The 19,183-nt window shown below is 35.2% G+C and overlaps 1 protein-coding gene across 7 annotated transcripts; it reads left to right on the forward strand.

Annotated features, from left to right (window-relative positions):
- The first annotated feature begins 7,676 nt into the window (after positions 1-7,676).
- On the forward strand, positions 7,677-18,530 carry LOC120165878 (protein MODIFIER OF SNC1 1-like). 7 transcript variants are annotated; one of them, XR_005519869.1, is made up of 12 exons: positions 7,677-7,838; positions 7,972-8,013; positions 10,162-10,236; positions 12,079-12,159; positions 12,263-12,307; positions 12,428-12,797; positions 13,190-13,292; positions 13,785-13,862; positions 13,967-15,263; positions 15,334-15,598; positions 15,676-18,256; positions 18,339-18,530. XR_005519869.1 is itself a non-coding variant. In XM_039175307.1 (12 exons), the coding sequence occupies exons 4-12, from the start codon at positions 10,205-10,207 to the stop codon at positions 18,160-18,162; spliced, it is 4,758 nt and encodes a 1,585-aa protein (XP_039031238.1). In that variant the 5' UTR covers positions 7,677-7,838; positions 7,972-8,013; positions 8,973-9,022; positions 10,161-10,204; the 3' UTR covers positions 18,163-18,530. The 7 variants fall into 7 exon arrangements, 6 of the variants coding, with proteins under 6 accessions (XP_039031238.1, XP_039031237.1, XP_039031241.1 ...); XM_039175307.1 differs by adding an exon at positions 8,973-9,022 and having other exon boundaries at positions 10,161-10,236; positions 15,676-18,530; XM_039175306.1 differs by having other exon boundaries at positions 15,676-18,530.
- The last annotated feature ends 653 nt before the right edge of the window (positions 18,531-19,183 follow it).

A 19,183-nucleotide genomic window follows, 5' to 3' on the forward strand; every position in this document is an offset into this window, starting at 1 on the left:
TGAACGAATGAATGCTTTCATGTTATCGAGGGGGTTCTGAATGCTCATTTCAGCTATAACTGGGGTAATATTAACCAGATTTCTTAAGTTGTCCTTTGCCTTACTGGTTTTCGGAAAATCTGATACATGTATATGAGGTGTCTTCTGGGTTATATCTGCCTCATTCTTTTGTAGACCTATAGGCCAATCTCGAATTACATCCATGGGAGCCTTTTGATTTCTTTTCCCATTTTCTTGTGCCCGATATTCTTCGTAGGATTTGGTTACATTAGTTTCTGTTGCAACAACGGTTTCCGAACATTGAACCTTAACCCCTTCTTTTATCTTGCATTTTTGAATTGCTTGCTCTAAAGGGTCTTGGAAATTTCCCTTAAGGTTACCAGGAACCTTAGCTGAACAATTTGGAATTCCTGTCTGATTTATCCAAGGAACTTCCTTATAGGTCCAATTCTTATTTGGAGGCCACTGTGATTGATTAAGTTGTGGAGTAATTGATCTGGCTGAGAGCATTTTTGGATGCAACTTTTCACTCGAACAGTGGAAGGGAGGAAATTGAAATCCCTGCACATTATTTTTCTTCTTGATCACTCTATAAGGTTTGGCACCATGTTTAACTGAATAAGACCTCACTGTATTAACCCCAGCTTCTTTCTTGACTTTAGTATTGTTAGAGCCTCTTATCTTGTCACTCTTGATAGCCATTTCGATGATTTCTCCACTTATGATGATGTCATAGAAATTATTAGGGACAACCCCTATCATGTGATTAACATAAGGAAATTTTAATGTGCTGATGAACAAAGTAGTGAACTCTTTTTCAGTCAATGGTGGATGTACTTGAGAAGCAACGTCTTTCTATTGTTGTGAATATTGTCAAAAGCTTTCATTGCACTTCATATTCATGCTTTGCAACATTGTTCGATCAGGGGCCATATCAGTCATGTGCTTGTATTGACCCAAAAAAGCTTGAACTAAATCCCTCCAAGAACGTATTTGAGTACGTTTTAGCTGATTATACCATCTAGATGCAGACCCAGATAAATTGTCTTGGAAACAGTGGATCAACAATTTTTCATTCTCTACATAACCAGTCATACGACGACAATACATAGTGATATGATATGAAGGGCATGTGGTCCCATTATACTTCTCAAAATCTGGAACCTTGAACTTTGATGGAATAACCAGGCCAGGGACCAAACTTAGTTCTTTGGCATCAAACCCATAAAATGACTCAACTGTCTCTATAGATTTTATCACCTCTTCTATATTTTCCAGTCGTTGAGTGAATTTTTCCTTCTCAACTGATTTGTTTAGGTCAAGGACATCATTACTAATACAAAATTCATCAGGTTTCAACTCAGAAGTAGTAGGAAAATCAGTGGGGAATGATGCTCCAGCTTGATATGGTGAGTTCTTAACAGCGAAGTAAATCGGTGATTGAATTTCCTGGGGTACAGAGGTGAACTCAGGAATATGAACAGGTGTAACACCCAAAGAATTTGTAGGGTTTTCAATAAGACTCTTTCCAGCTGTCTGGTACTTCTCAATCATTTCTTTCATATTGTTTAGTAGATCGATATGAGAATTTGTGATATTAGCTTCAATTTGTGCCAACTTGCTCCTTAATTCCTCTTGTATTTATTTCTGCTCTATCTCAAATTTGGCTAGCCTATCCTTAGTTTCTTTAGACATTTTTCTTGTGTTGTGCTAAGCGTTCTTCTACAAGGGAGAACCAAGATCACTTCGGTTGAAATCCTTATTTTAATGAATGAATGTTTTAACGTATTATGACATAAAAAATACAAAGATGCCAAATGCAAATGTAAATATGTGAATGTAAATTATTTAAAATACCAGAATAAGACATCCAATTATATTAAGACTGTCATTTTCTTTGATATTGAAAATAAATAAACATTATTATTTAATTAAATATGTTTTAATGCATGATGTAAATTTAAAAATGTAAATGTAAATACAAACGTAAAAATGTACAAATGCAAAATACCAATGCATGTATGAAAAGGTGTTACTCAAGAGTGATCATCTTAAAACAGATTTCATTGAACGCAAAAGTTTCGGTACATCAAACAAAACTTTACATATAGGGATATATTTCATTCCTAACTTCTCCAAAGCCAAATTAGTCTATCAGCTTAAGGGACATATTGCTTGTCTGGACTGTAACTTCTTCCATGACATTCTCTTTCATCTTCTGTGTCACTTCTCGGAGTTGCTCATTTTCCCTTGTAAGAGAACCTTTCTGTCCAAGAAGTTATTGAACAAGATCTTCATATATGTTGCAGTTATTTTTCAGCTTGGTGACCCCTGTGATCCATTCTTCTGGGGTGTTTCCTATGCCAGCATTTTGAAAGGCTTGACTAATCTTCTGGAAATCTTTATGCATGGCTTCCATTTCCGTGCTTAATTTCTTGTTTTGGTCGTTCAAGTCCTTCAAATAACATGCTTGAGCTTCATAAAAACCTCCACTACTCTGAATGTCCCGACTGATATTCTTACTGTAAACTGCTTTTGGTATCAATCTGGTAGGATCTTTGTGTAATACTTTTGGTATTAATATAACCGGTTCTCTATGTACAGAACTTCCCTCGATCCTCGTAGTTTCTTCAGGATGTCTTTCCTTGGCCGCATCATATTTTGTTTGATCATAAAACTTTTTGTCCATTTACGATTTCTTTCCAATTTGATGAACAGTCTTTCAAGTCAACACCTTTTGGTTATACCATGATCATGCAATGCAAGCAAAAGAAATAAGAAAAAAATAGAATAGTTAGTACCAATTAATGGAAAAAATCTATTTATCAAGGTATAAATCCTAACCTCATGCTTTCTAGTTCCATGCTTGTTTGGAAAAATTAGCTTAACCGCATGATTTCTAGTTTGCATACATTTATTCAGGAAAAAGAAAAGGAAATAAAAGCTAGAACTTATTTCTCCTTTGTGTATACCTACTGACAAAATTTCGGCATGGTTTCAGATCGGGAGAGTTTCTAGGGTTTATTATATGCAGATTTTCAGTTCTAGGAGTAAAGGTACTCGAACTGTCCTTGTTGATGCCCCCTTGTGCTGCCAACCCTCAATCCTAGTCCATTACAGACTTAAGCGGATCGAGTTCAATTCGAGGGGACACATTTCTCTATGATTGACACGGAGAATAAATTCTCACAAAGACATAGAGCATATGAACCCCGAAAGTTACTTGCTAGGTCTGACACGGAGAATAAATTCTCACGAAGACGTCGCTTTCACTCCCACTAAAAATGGACAAACTCAATTATAGAGCTTTATGTTATGCAATGCAAGTGTTGTGTGTGAGGAGAAATGTTCAAACCTCTAACAAAAAAATAAATAATGAAATAAAATACTTGTAAGTAAAATGAAATATTAATATAAATATTATAAAAATAATAAGTATATAAAAAATTTGAAAAGAAAGAATTATAAATTAAATATATGAATTTTAAATTTATAATTAATAGAGACAATTGATTTTAAAAGTTTGACCAGGGTCCCCAGCGGAGTCGCCAAGCTGTCGTAACCGGTTTTCGTCCGGGCACGAATTTTTTTTACTTGACGGGAGAAGTGATGTGAATAAATGGTTTTTAAATAATTTGGGAGTCGCCATCGGCCTTTTGGGTCAGGTAGGTCGAATACCTAAAAATCATCCTTTAAAAGAGTTTTTCAGAAAACATCGTTTAAAAGATAAACTGATCTGCGTTTTAAACAAAAATTCATTTTTTTAATGATAAAAAGGGATTCGTGGTCGGTTACATTTAGGGAAGGATTAGCACCCCTACAACGCCCAAAATTGGTACTTTTTAATTATACATTGTCTCTATTATTAGAAATTTAAGAATTCAAAATATATTTAATTTATAATCCTATTATTTTAAAATTATAATTATGAAAAATATATATTAATTTATATATTTATAAATAAAATATTTATTTATTTAGAAATATAAGAAAAAGACTTCTAGGTGCCTTAAGACATCTCTTTTCTTTGATATTAAAAAATAAATAAATAATTAAAACAATTAATATATAATTTATAAAATAAGATATTTATTTATTTAAAAATATCAGAAAATGGACATCCAGTTATTTTAAGACTGCCATTTCTTAATATTAAAAAATAAATAAATATATATTAAAATATGATTATTAAAAAGGTAATTTATGAAATATAAGATTTTAACTAATAAATAAATATTATTTATTATATATATATATATATATATATTTATATAAATAATAAGAATAATAATAAAAAGTAATAATAATAATAAAATAATATTGCAAATAATAATTAAAAATATAATATTAAAATATAAAATAAAAATAATAATCAAAAATAAAATTTGAATGATTAAAATATAAAATTATAAAACTAGAGTACTAATTCGAAATATATAAAAGATGGGCATTAAGAAATGTAATTTAACCATAATTCATAATACGAGATTAAAATAATAATTAATAAACTATGAGGGACTAAATTTGATATTTTTCTATATATATATATATATATATATATATATATACTGATAAGGACTAAATTAAAATAAAATAAAATTAGAAGACTAAATTAAAATAATAAAAAAATTACTTTCAATGACTAAATTGCAAGGTATACAAATTTGGAGTACTGCGGACGAGGTTTACCCTTTATGAAATTACAGAAATACCCTCCCCAAAACGGCGTCGTTTGGGAGAGGGTATTAATACCCGAAATAGGGCCAGCCTCTCATTTCTTCCTTTCTCTTCTCTCTCAAACAGAGAGAGAGCCAGAGTTCTCTCTGGCTTCTCTCTAAAATGAGAGAAAGTCGTCCCGGTCAGCCACCGTTACCAGGCTCCGACCACCGCTGCCGGCCACCGTTAATGGTGGCCGGAAATTACAAAAATTCACCAAAATATAGATCGGGACGATATAAAACCGTTTCCGTTGTTCTTTTTCCTTAAAAAGCTCCCAATCGGAGCAAATCTACGAAAGTACCTTCGGTTTTCGTTGTTTCCGGCGACGGTTGGGGTTCTCTGATGACAGAGTAAGTTTTTTTCCTCTCTTCTCTCTTTTTTTTTGTTGCTGTGTTGTTGGTGACTGGGATCGTTGGTAGTTTTTTTTTGTATCTTGTTTCTATTCTGTTTTTTTTTGCTCTTCGTCCTCTGTCTGGTTTTTTGTTTTACAGGATCCGATGGCTTTTATAGCCACCACCGGTGATGGCTTCAGACCGGTCCCAATGAGGTTGCTTAGGTGAGTCACCATAGCTATGGTGGTGCTCACCGTATAGCTCGACATGTGGAGGGGTATTTGGGTCTTCTGGAGCCTTCTGTTGAGGCATCGTGGCAGAGTAGACCGTCGGCAGCATCTGGTTGGGTCACCTGGCAGTGGAGTGTCGGCAATGAGCGGCGGCTGTGGCTTTTGGAAGCTTGAGGCGGCGGATGGAGCTAGGGTTTAGAAACCCTAGCTAAAACCCCAAATGTTTAAGGGTTTCCTTTTGGGTCTGGGTCAGTTCTGGTTGGGCCTGGGATTTGGGCTTGTAATTATTTTTTTAATAATAATAATAATATATATAATTATAATAATAATAATAATAATAATAATAATAATAAATAAATAAAATGGGTAAAAAATTAGTATCTTCAGAATGAAAACGAAAATTGGAGATGAGACAATCACAGAAGACTCGATGATCCTGGGTTTGACGACTATCAGGTACAATATGGGTTTTCATCGATGAAGCATTTCATGAAACCATCATCCTTGAACTTTCTCAAGAAAAACTGAGATAAAGGGTATGTTTGTTTCGCTGTATTTGATTTTTTGGAATTTTTCCCTCCTTTTCCAGTTTTTGGTTGGTGAAAAATAGAAGATCAACGTAATTCATTTTCCTAGTCAACAGATTTCCTTTGCATTTTCTGAAAAAATGACTTACGGATTGATTTTTCGTAAGTTGTTTTTCAAAATTTTCACTTCAAAACATAAATACTCAAAATAATATTATTTTATATATTTAATATTAATATAGTATTTTAGTACCATTTAAATGAAAATATTAATTATTAAAATTTATTATTATTATTAATAATATAATATAATATTTTAATAATATATAATAAAATTATTTTTATTTATTAATTTCATAAAATAATATTAGTAAATTATTATATATATAAAATACATTTATCAATAATTTTTTAGAATATAATATAATGTTTTTATTTTAATATTCTCATGTTTAATATTATAATAATATCCTTAATTTAATAAGTAATTAATCTAATTAATAATATAACATTCCTATTTTAATAAATAATTAATATAGTTTATAAAAAATTATTTTAATAAAATATAATATTATTAATTTTTTTATTTATTAAATTTTAGAAATAATATATACAAATAATATTAATCAAAATAATTCAATATTTTAAAATTAATAATATTAATTATTTTCTAATAAATAATATTACTTGTTATACTAGATATTTATAATAAATAATTTTTAAAAAATTTACCAAATAGTAGAAAATGACATACATCATCCAAACAACATAAAATAATTTTTAAAATTTATTTTTAAAAAAATATAATTCATTTTACGAAATTTAATTTCCGTAACAAACGTACTTAAAAATGGTTGTTGGGGGCATTAAAATGTTGCCTTTTAGCTTTGTGAAAGCCCCATAGAGGAAGAGGAAGAGGAAGAGAAAGAGGAAGAGAAAGAGGAAGAGGAAGAGGAAGAGGAAGAGGAAGAGGAGACAATTGCATACAAGGTGGAGTTAAAAAATAGGTCAGTTTTTGTCCTATGTGTGACCAAACGATGTCAAACAAATTAATTTAACGTGTGACATCATATATACTTATATTATTAGTTCATGACTGTTAACAATCAAGTTAACATTAATGATCGTTTCGTTACTTTTAAAACTTTACTACTAGAAAAAGAAATTTACTCATACTTTAGTGATCATTCATGAAATTTACCCTTAAAAATTACTAAGAGTATAATTTTAATATGAGTAAAGTACATAAATGATCCCTCAATTATAGAGTACTACTTTATTAACTTCCCAAGCTATAAAAAATTACAAAATGACCCTCAACTATAAAGTGTTATTTTGTTGAGTCAATCGATTCGGCAATTATTTGAGCTGGAAGTCAATCTACTGACCGATATATTATAAAATCTTATTTTAATGACGTCTATTGGCACCGCTTTTGCTTTTAAGCACTAACTTGACTACATAATATTTTAAGCACTAGCTCGACGACATAATATAAACGCTGAATCGATCCACAAAATATAACTTAAACAATTATGAAATTAGATTTTATCATCTTATTCAACAAGTTAATGTTCAACTTAGATGATCGCCAATTTTTTAACATAAAAGGACGAGTTTGAAATATATGAATAGTCAAATAACTATTTTATAATTTTTAATAGTTGGGAACTCAACAAACAATGTCATATAGTCGAATTTTTTTTATAAATTTTAATAATTAAAATTTTTAAAAAAATAATATCTTATAATCGAAGGGCTATTAGTAAACTTTACTCTTAATATTTACTCATAATTTACCCCTTTAAAAATTTACATGCTTTTAATTTATTTTTAAAATAAAATGAAAATTTTTCCCGATTTGATATTAAAAACAGGTGTCACTCGTGCAATTACCATCCCCAACTTCCTTCTTCGTATTCTCTCGCTTTTTCTTCTTTATTCATTTTCTTACGATCCGCGGCCTTCACAGCCTCGTCGATCGCCTCCACTCCATATTTTTCAATCTCGCCATCTGATCAAACGCTGAGGTATCGATATTCTCTCTCTCTCTCTCTCTCTCTCTCTCTCTCTATCTTCTCTTCTTCTTCTTCTTCTTATTATTATTATTTTATTTTAATTTTAAATTAGACAAGCCTATTTATGATTTTTTTCTCTTTCTAGGGTTTCGTTAAAGAACAACTCCCCATTTCCATCTTATCTCAGGCAAGGGATTCCATGTTTTTTTATTTTTATATCCTTCCCGATTATATGTATTGCTTATAATCCAGAATTTGCTTTCTTCCCGCGAAGCAAGCATTCGATAAGAGAAAACCGTGGTCTTCCTGATTTATCCACTATCCGATGTTTATTTTAATCGGGCTGTGATTTGATCTTCTTGGGAACTAAAATAACTGGAAGCCATTTTGTTCGGTTTAACTTTTTGTAGGCCTTAAATAATTTTTTCAGCTTTCTACTTTAAACGGTGATAATACTTTATTGATGTAATTGTTTTATTTCCTTTCTGTTTATATTTTTAATTTTTGGTGTAGTAAAATGAAATAAAGAAGTTTTATGATATTAGGGAGAGTAGAAAAATGAATATAAGGGTTGGCTGCAGATATAGCTACTACTGATGTTAGTGAAGAAGATGTTTATGTGACGGGTATAGCGTTGAGAAGTGTTTATTAAGTGCCGTGGAAAGGGATGAACGTTGAACTTGGAGAAGGGTGATTTTGGGACAGTTGTAAAAGTGAAGAGAATGCAAAGCTACTGGACATGGGTTCCTAAGAAGTCCCTTTTGGCAGTGTACTCTTTTGTTCACCTTGAAATGCAATATTGCATGGATGGAGAGAAAAGAAGTAAACTATAAATGGTGGTTGCTCAACTGATACTTGGAGTTTGTTGGATATTAGGTTTCTTTTGAGTTTCACTAATGAAGCAGAGAGTTTAGGGGTGAAATATAGATGCTAAACCAACAATATGCTCTCCATTTTTGATTGGTGAATGATTATTTGCTTTGGTGGTTTTACATGAGAATTTTTTTGTTCACATGCTGAGTTAAAACTTAAAATGTTGGAAGTGCTTAATGAAGATAATTTGGATGGACTGTGACAAATAACACATTTTCTGGTGGTTCTAAGAGTCAAAGATTAAGGTTTAATTTTATGACCATTGATCTTCAGGTTTGAGGTGTTTGTTTGGCCATAAATCTTTGGAGTTTGAGAATCTTTTTGCTATGTTTGGTAATTCCGTTTCTTGAGAGGAGTACTAGTGCTGCCTGTAGCCCTAGCTTGATTGATTTTCGTTCATTCCTAAAGATAGGATTTAGAAAGTTGGCTTGTGGGTTTTATAAGTTAACGTATGAGAAGACTGAAATGCATGCTTATGCCCTCTGTATGTGAATTTTTTGGTAATCTTGGGAGAATTGATAAATGATAAAATTTCATTGACTAAGATTTGTTAGTTTGCAAGTAGATGAAAGGAGACGCAGTATGTTTACCAGTTTTCCTATGTAAAATTATGTTTATTGGTTTTCATAATTGTGAAGGCTGGAAATATAATGAAGTTGGAGTTTTATGCTAACCTATTAGGTGCATTCAGTTTATGTCTTCTGCCATTTGTGTTTTTCCAAAATCATGTCCTTTTTCTTTTGGTTTTTTTTCGTTACTCTGTATATAATAGTATTATGATAATGTAACTTCTTTTTTACAGCAAAGCCTTCAAACACTAATTTTATGTGATGATTTTTTTTCAAAAAATATCCAAAGTTAACATTTTTTGTAATCTTTTTATTCAAATTTAAAAATTAGGTTGATTTCTATTTTCCCAAGGAATATGAAGCCAAAATTTCAAGAGATAAAATTAAATATTTATGTTTTTAGTGATTTGAAAGTACCACAAATAATTTATATCTTGCTATGATTGCTGGTACACCTAGCTAGCGTAAAAACTCTTACATTCTGTAACTTTTAGGTAATTGTTGTCTTCCCCCTTCCATTTTACCGTGTACAGTTCTGTTTTTCTTTTCTGACTATCCTTGCATCAGCACTCAAGTACCCGTTATGTGTTGATTACTCTGTTTTCTATATGCTATGAGTTCTTTGCAGGATCTTGACCTATAATGAACTGGATTTCAAGGGATTGATGTTGACTTTCTGCTTTTAGGTTCCTAAATTAACACACAACACACCGATCAACATATAGTGAATATCTTTTCTGGGCCGAGATTTGCATACTACTATTATCTAATTGTTGGATATTCCATGTAGCTTATTCTGCTTGTTTGCAACAATATATTGTTCCCATTTGAAATTCTGTTTTACCCATTGCAAAGTGTTCAAATGATGGAAAATAATTGTTCTTTCTTTACAGATGTTTCTGTCTGTTTGAATGACCTTGCAACAAAATCTGAACCATGACATCAAGTTCGCTATCTGGAGAGCGGAGGTAATTTTGTTTTTAGGAATCTTCCTTTGCTGAGAAACTTCTCTGTTTGGCAGTGGTGCTTCCTTTTTAAATTCGACCATGTATACTCTCCTACTTGGCATGAGTTGTTGGTATATTGACTGAAACTGCAAAAAATAAGTGATGTTTGCTACTCGGGAGTTGCTTAACGTGCAAAATCAGAGAGAGTCCTGGCTTAACTGATTAGATATGTTTGAAATCTAATTCTGTATATTATATTTGATTGACTTAGGCAATTTTGAAGTAATTCAAGCGGATGAGGAAATTATAATGATTATTGTAACTATTTAGAATTGCAAGTTGGTGGGGAATTGTTTTGAGAGGTTTCTCTTTAAGAATTATTGCTTTCAAAAAAGGTTGAAGAACGATGTTTCTTATTGTCTACAAATGATTTTTAGTAGTCTTCTCAAGGGGAAAGAATCATAGTAGGTGCTAGAACATTATTTTGCTTTAGGTACAATATGCAAGAAAAAAGGGGGGCTACTTTACTGAAGGTGCAACATGTTGTGCACATATATATAACTAAAACAAGCTAAAAGTATATGATCTTGGTAATTAACCCTAAAGCTCTGTTGCTTGGACATCCATTTTGGTGCCATTCGCATGTCGACAATGAGTGGGTATGGGATATGTGTTGGATTCCTTGGATACGACCTCTATTGATTTGGAGGAGGAGGAGGAGGAGGAGGAGTGGAACGATGAGGAGGAGTGGAACGATGAGGAGGAGAAGAGCGGATAAAAAAAATAGTAGATTAGAAAGGAGCCTAAGGACAGATCAGAGAGCAAAAAGTAGAAGTAGAAGAAACAGCAGCTGCAATGCTCAAAAGGTGATTATGACTATATTGAAAAGTGATTTTGGCCTGGGCTTGAAATAATCATAATTTGGGCCTGGGCTCGAGGAAAAGAAAGAGATGAGACGATAAAATAGCAAAGAGAAGGGAAAAAGAAGTGAAATTTAGGCCTGGACTTGAAAAGTATGGCCTAAAATAAATTCCGTCCAAATAAATCTAGTCCAAAATATTTTTTATTTCTTATTAATGAATCAAAATCTCTGAAAGTTGCTAATAATTAAAAATATTTTTATAAATTAAATATTTAAAATGAAATTTTAGTTTTTACAAAAAAAAATATTAAGAATCTTATTTAAATAGAACCCTAATGTATTATATATTTTGCAAATATTTAATAAGTGAAATAAGTACCACTCCTGAATTCTTTTATTTGATCCTTTTGAGCCAAATCTCCTTGTCTTAGGTTCTAAACAATTGATGAGCAAGACACCTCGATGTGTACCAACACTAGGTCTAGAGAGTGGTCCAATTATCTACCTAACATGCAATTTTATTTCTTTCGTTGGCCAATATTCATGATTTCCTTATGGTTCCATGTTTGTTGTTGAATGCTCAAATATTGAGAAGTAGATTTTTTGATTCCCTTTCTTACTGATAAAGGTACAACTAATGAAACGAGTTATAAATAGAAGAAATTGAAGAGAACTTCTATAAGGCTTGGCCTTTTTGATGTTTATTACCTAACAAAAGCTTGTGGCTAGTTGGACTTGGTGTGTGCTTGATTAATACACCAGAAAAGGTTTAGGTGCTTTTGCTGTTTTGTGCTGGTTGCAGCATCTAGGTCACTCCTTATCCTTACAGAGTTTTACAGTGATCACAGAAAGTGTTACACCTTGTTTGTTGGTATAATCAGCCTTTTTACTGTACTGTTTTGCCATTTTCTGCTTCTGTATGGTTATCACTAATGAATGGTTCTTGGCTTATGTGTTGCAATTCAAATTACTTTTTATTTAAGATGCTAATTTTTCTGCAGATGGGCTTCTGCAAGACGAAGTGGCATGACTGTTTTGGGAAAAGTTGCTGTTCCGAAACCTATAAACTTACCTAGTCAAAGGTACTGCTTTTTCCAGTGTGCATGTTATTCTCTCTCTTTTTTTTCAAGGTTAAATAAACAAGATCCTTGACTTTAAAATTTCCTTGTTTTCTGTTGCTTCAAGGTTAGAAAATCATGGTCTGGATCCTAATGTGGAAATTGTACCCAAGTGAGTAGTACCTTATCTAAATGTCTTCTCTCTTCGACCCCTATGGTGATTTCCATATGGGGAACGTTGTTTGGATGGCAGAAATTCTTATCAGTAGCTTTGATTCTTCTATACGTATAGGGGCACTCTTAGTTGGGGGAGTAAATCATCTGCTTCATCAAATGCATGGGGCTCCTCGACACTGTCTCCAAATACCGATGGTGGTAGCAGTTCACCTAGCCATCTAAATGGCCGCCCTTCATCTGGTGGCAGTGGTACACGACCTTCAACCGCAAGTAGTGACAGAGCACCTGAATCTACTAATGCTCGGGGTTCGGATTCTAGACCATCATCATCTTCTGGGCCATTGGCTTCAAATCAGACATCAAATGCATCATTGCGTCCTCGAAGTGCAGAAACAAGACCTGGCAGCTCTCAGTTATCACGGTTTGCTGAACCTGTTAATGAATATTCAGGGACTTGCGGTGGAACTGGGACAGCTGAAAAATTGGTATGGTCATTAGTCAATGAGTTCATTGGTAAAAACTGATTTTAACCATATGGTTGCTTATATGTAAAATTTTGGCTTATTGCTATTTAGAATCTGGTTCAGTTAGAGTTTCAAGCACATTATGTACTCAAGGTTCTTTTCTGATAAGTTGTTATTGGGTGCTTGCTACATGCTGTTGTGGCATTGGTTTAATGTGACTTCTGAATTCGATAGTTTGAGGTGGCGAAGTGTGAGATGTTTTAATATTTTAGGATTTGACTAACTTGATCCATTTTATATGCTTCACGTATCCAGCCCCTTCCAAGTATTCTACCTATGAAGTCATTATGTTATTCTCTCTTGCAGTTTGCTCTTCTGTGTCTAAATGCGACAGTTACGATTGTTCATTGCAGGGAATGTCATCTTCCAAGAATGATGGGTTTTCTCTTACTTCTGGAGACTTTCCTACTCTTGGGTCTGAAAAGGATACCTCTGGGAAAAACACAGAGTTGCAAGGTTTTCATGTTTTTATTTTTGTTAGTTATTTCTAATAATGTGGTTTAAACGTTGGTTTTCTTTCAAAACTTTACATGAGTTTGTATTCTCAAATGAACCTTTTCTCCAAGAGAAAACTTGCTATTCACTTATTCCAGAAAAAAAATGCTGCACCAAATTCTGAACTTTTAGGTTCAAATATTTGTAGTGTAATCCCTGTAAGGCATGTAGTTCTATATTGAAAGCTTGATGATTTTTTGCTGAAATCTTTTTACTAATAAACAACTCATATTGGACCTAACAAGGTATTTGTATTGTGTATTTTAAATGTTGACTGAGCTTGGATTAGCAAATAATTCCCCATCTCCAGGCTGTGATATTGATATCAGTTACTGTTATGTATTTTCTACTTTGATTTAAAGCTAGATTAATCACAGAATAATATATGGATTTATGTTCTTGAGTGGGCTATTTTTTTCTGTTCCTTCTCAACTCGATTAACTTTGACTGCAGAGCATGGTGCTCAAGGTCGACCTGGCTCATCCTCTGGAATACCATCAATGAAAGAGAGGACTGGGAATTCTGTTGTTGGTTTGTGTGCAACTTTCTGTTTCCATCATTTTTGTTTGCTATCAACTTTTTTTATATTGGATATTGGCACTCTGATATGATTAAGTTTATGCATTTTTTTTCAGTTGACATTTCTGGAAATGAAAATCAAAAGAGTGGAGCTGCAAATTTTTGGAGAAGAGAGAATCCTCCATATAGTGAAGATGGAGTCCGGCCAAGCATGGAGAAGTGGCATGCAGATCCCCAGGGACCCCATCCATACCCTAATACTGCTATTCCTCCTCAGCATTATGATGCTTGGCATGGTCCACCCATAAACAATCCAGGTGGTGGTTGGTATAGAGGGCCTCCTGCAGGGCGGCCTCCATATGGACCACCAGTTCCACCTGGGGGATTCCCCTTGGAGCCATTTCCTTACTATCGGCCTCAGATTCCAGGTAGTGCTCTTGCTAATCCACGGCCAGTTCCTCCTCCGGGAGCAGGGCCAAGGGGACCTCATCCAAAAAATGGTGATATGTACAGAGGCCCCATGCCTGATGCTTTTGTCCGCCCGGGTATGCCAATTAGACCTGCATTTTACCCTGGTCCGGTGCCTTATGAGAGCTACTATGGTCCTCCCATGGGCTATTGTAGTTTAAATGAGCGAGAAATGCCATTTATGGGAATGGCAGCTGGTCCTGCTTATAATCGGATCCCAAGTCAAAATACTCCTGATCCTGGTGGTTCCCATGCCAGGCCCAGTAGCAGTGGCTATGGTCCTCCTGGAAAAGCACCTGCTTCAGAGCATTTTGAATCTGGCCATCCTCATGATACACGAGGACGATACAAGGTTCTTCTGAAGCAGCATGATGGCTGGGAAGGAAAGGATGAACACAAGTTAGAGGATACTGTGACAAGTGTAGAGAAGGGTGATCTAAGGAGAACATCATCGTGGGAAAATGATTGGAAACCGGATCAGAGAAAGGAGGAAGAAGAGAATATGAGGACAGTTGTTGAAGAAGCTTCCACTCAGATTACCGACTACCATGGAAGGGATTCTATCTCGTCCAAAGTGAAGTCATCTGAAGGTGTAAAAAAAGCTAGGGCACATTGCGACATTTCATCAAAGAAAATAGAGCATCCAGAAGACCCTGGTGCAACAAAAGATTCCAGTCTGATTCAGAAAAGAGAGATTTTAAATGCAGAACCTCATGCCTCTGATGGAGGTTATGAATCTGTCTGCAGAATGGAGCAAAAACATAAATCGCAAATAGTTAATGCAAGGGTGAACCATTGTGCAAATGAAGTTACTACTGGTTCTCGTGCTGTATTTCATGATAGAATGCCCGCTTCTGGAATGACTGGACCTACTAATGAAGTAGGTGTTTCATATGGAGATAAGAGAATGGATATGCCAGCTATTGGTGGAGCAGGCATCAGCAGGTTGGTTTTCTTTCTAGCTGCATATATTGGATAATTTGCTTGTGGCTCTCACGTACTGAAACATTTACAGGAGATCTACCCATGGTAGGCATGGTAGAACTGATCATCTAGGCCAGGAAAGATTCAACTCTGAAGATGTTGATGGATGGCGAAAGAAACCAACATTTATAGATTCTTCAAATGTAAAGTCCGCACGTGTTGAAAACCCTTCTGATGCTAATGTGGGAGACCATGTGTCATTAGAGGCTTTAGAAAAGTCTGGATCATATTCCCAAACAGGGGATGAGGGTGAGTTGATACCTCCTGTGTATGATCGAAGTGATAGCGAAGCACAGGTAATTTTCTTTATATCATATGCCTCATTGCTTTTAACCTAAATTTAATGTGCAAATTTATTTGACATTTTCTTCAGCGTGCTATGAAGAGGGAACTTGCTAAGCAGCGTGCCAAACAACGACAAAAAGAGGAGGAAGAGCGGGCTAGAGACCAGAAGACTAAGGCTCTGGCTAAACTGGAAGAGTTGAACAGGCGAACACAAACAGCCGAAGGTTTAACTCAGAAGTTGGAATCTGATCCACATATGGCTGTCCAGAGTAAGCAAGAAGAATCCAGAACACTTGTTGATGAAATGCTCCCTAGAAGTTCTGAATCAACATGCATGGTTTCTAGCCCAACTATAGCTGTAGATGTTGGTCAAAGCAGCACTGGGGAACTTGAGAAGCTCACTGTTTTGTCCAATCAACAACCCCTGGTGTCAACAAGGAATTCTCACAAGGAAACTGCAGAAATGCATAACCGTTCTTTGCCCTTGCAAGAGAGAGTTAGTAATGTTGATGCTGCTATCCATGATCACCCACAGGTTAGCGATGGGATCACTTTAAAGCAGAAACATGTGGGCAATAGGAAAAAGGATCCTAAATTATTGGATAAGAGTCCCAGTGAGAATTATATTACTACAACAGAATTGTCAAATATTCATACTGATGCAGTTGATGTGGCTCCATCTTCTGAGGCTGTTGCAAATGAAATTGACTCAATCTCTGTGTCGATTTCTACGCAAAATGTTGTGAATGAGTTCTCAATGAACCAGAAAAGGAAAAATAACAGGAGTGACAAGAACAAATACAAAGGGGAGGAGGCATCATCTATGGCTCCTTTATCATCTGGGGTTTCAAAAGAAACAAATCATGCACGGTCTTCTGCTGAGGGTTTGAAGCCCAAGTCTTTTGAACCAAAGTTGGATCCGAACTCATTTCAGTATCCGACTGAATCGAAGGATGGAAATCAGACTTCAGCACAAGACTTTACTTTTCCTCGTGAGGAAGCATATGGTAAAGGGAATAACCAGTGGAAATCTCAGCATTCTCACAGGATGCAACGAAATCCACAAGCTAATAAATCTGCAGTCCACAGCAGTGATGCTGTTGTCTGGGCACCTGTGCGGTCACAGAACAAAGCTGTGGTTGCTGAAGAGGTCAGCCATAAGTCAACAGTTGGGAATGTTGCTCCACTGGAAAAGAATGATGATCAAGTGCAGAACAATCCCAGAAACAAGAGGGCCGAGATAGAGAGATACATCCCGAAGCCTGTTGCAAAGGAAATGACTCAGCAAACAGTAGCTCATACGGACAATCAGTCTGCAGCAGATGAGATCGTGGGAAGAGCAGATATTGGGTCCCATGGAATTGGATGTTCTCAACATTCAGGCACATCCACAGGGACAGTGAGGAACACTACTGAGTCTGGGAATGAGGGTAGGCAGGGAAGAGGACATGGATCTTGGCGCCAACGCGCATCAGCTGAGACAACTTTGCAAGGTTTGCAAGATGGATTTTGTTCCAATCCCAGTAAAAATGCTCAGAAATCAACTGAACAGCAGCAGCAGCAGCACCAGAAGGCTGATTCCGGCCCGGTGAAAGAGCAGCCCAAGTATGATGAATGGACTACTTCTGATGGTTGGAACATGCCTGAAAATCCTTATTCTACTGTACCACCAGTACATGTTTTAAGACATCAGGGGATGACAGGCAGAGGAAAGTGGCATCCATTCAAGGGACAAAAGGGTGGAGGATACAACTATAATTCTGATCGCAAGAAAATTAATAATGGTGAAGCTGATAAACTTAACCCGCAATTGCCAGTCCCTGAGATGGTTCGAATCGTTCGATTAGCCTCACCTACTGAATCAAAAGAGAATCGTGGTGTTGGGAATCAGTCATCCTCTCATTGGCAACCCAAATCTTCATCCATCAATCAAAGAGGTAGCAGGCCTGATCCTGATCAAAATGTTGGTGCTGAATTTAGTAGGACAAACAGAAAGGATTCTGCTCCTCAGGCTAAGGTGTCACATCCATCTCAACCAGACAAAGAAACCAGTAAAGGAGTGACTCCGTCTCTTAAAGATCATGTCTCTGAAAAAGGAAGTATTGAAGAAGCACATAATGTCGGGTATCATGAATCTAAGAGAGGAAGGAATGTAGCTTCAGTTAAAGGACGCCTACACTCCCCAAACAAAGTTCCTGGTCTTCCAGTTGAGGCTCCTCTATCAAATATGGAAACAAGAAATGAGCAACGCTCAATCACAGGGTTCTGCAGAAATGGAAACCAAAATAACCGATATGGCAGAGCGCATGAGACACACGTGGATTGGGGCTCATCTGGTCAAGAATTGAAGCAGCAAAACACACCTGCAAAGTGCGAAAGGCAGAGGCATAACTCACATTACGAGTACCAGCCAGTTGGACCCCAAAATAATAGTAATAGAGCAAATAATCCCGAAGGGCAAAGAGATGGATCTCATGGCACAGGTCGAAGGTACAGGGAGAGGGGTCAGAGTCACCCAAGGCGTGGTGGGGGAAACTTCCATGGGCGTCCAAGTGGCACTGGTGGTTATGACTAGTGAGGAAGTACTTAAGGGGTAGGTATTTTATTTTATTTTTGGTCAAAAGCCGCTTTGTGCCATGGACAACAACAGTTTGAGCTCGTATTGTCAGGTATTCATTCATGAGTAGGCATCTTTTTGTGTTGAAAAAACTATTGAATCTTCTCTTAACTGATGGCATATGGATTGATTAGGGCTAGGCGAAAAACAGACGGTGTCCACGGGGAAAACACGATTGAAGGTACTCAAATGCGGTTTATTTCATTTGTTGTTTTCAACTGTAATTTGGTATGGCCACATTTTGGATACTGCGGAACCTTTGCCACATTTGTTTGAGCCTTGTATTTCAGTGAAGTAGAAAAGTTTTAGTCTCCCACTTCGTCTTCCTCATCACCTCTTATATATATAGTATGGTTTAGAAACCTATTTGCCAAATCATAGTTCTTTCAAACTTAATTCTCTAATTATACGTCTTTGATTTCATCATCGTTAGGTCATTTCATACTGAATCTTAATGTTAAATAGTTTAGTTAAATGGTCCAATATTTAAGTTGACGGATGGATGATATTACCTCTAGAATGAGTTTTTTTTTTCATTAGCTCATTTATTGTATTTTTTTAATTAGATAACTAATTATTTATAATATAAAATTTTTAAATATTTTTATTTCATATCAGTCTAATATTTGAATAGTGTTATGTATATTTAGGTCGTGTTTTAATATTTTATTAAGAGAAAATAACTTCAGTGACCGAAAATGTCTTAAAATATACGATTTTAATCAACTTTTTTTGGATTTGCTAAAATGACCAACAAAATCGTAACGCGAACTCTAATTCGTAACGCGATCTCCATTATGATAGTATTGTTTACCATTACGATAGTAATGTTTACCATTACGAAAGATGAATTACGTTGGGTCAGCGATTGGAATCTTCCGAACAAGAAGAGTACATTGTTGTTCTCCAATAGCTAGGGCCATTGCCTTTCCTTTATTCCAGTGTAAGTAAGTCAATTTTCCCTGAAAAAGATTTTTCC

The sequence above is a fragment of the Hibiscus syriacus genome, unplaced genomic scaffold, assembly GCF_006381635.1.
Source record: "Hibiscus syriacus cultivar Baekdansim isolate YM2019G1 unplaced genomic scaffold, ASM638163v2 tig00111621_pilon, whole genome shotgun sequence".
Lineage (NCBI taxonomy): Eukaryota > Viridiplantae > Streptophyta > Magnoliopsida > Malvales > Malvaceae > Hibiscus > Hibiscus syriacus.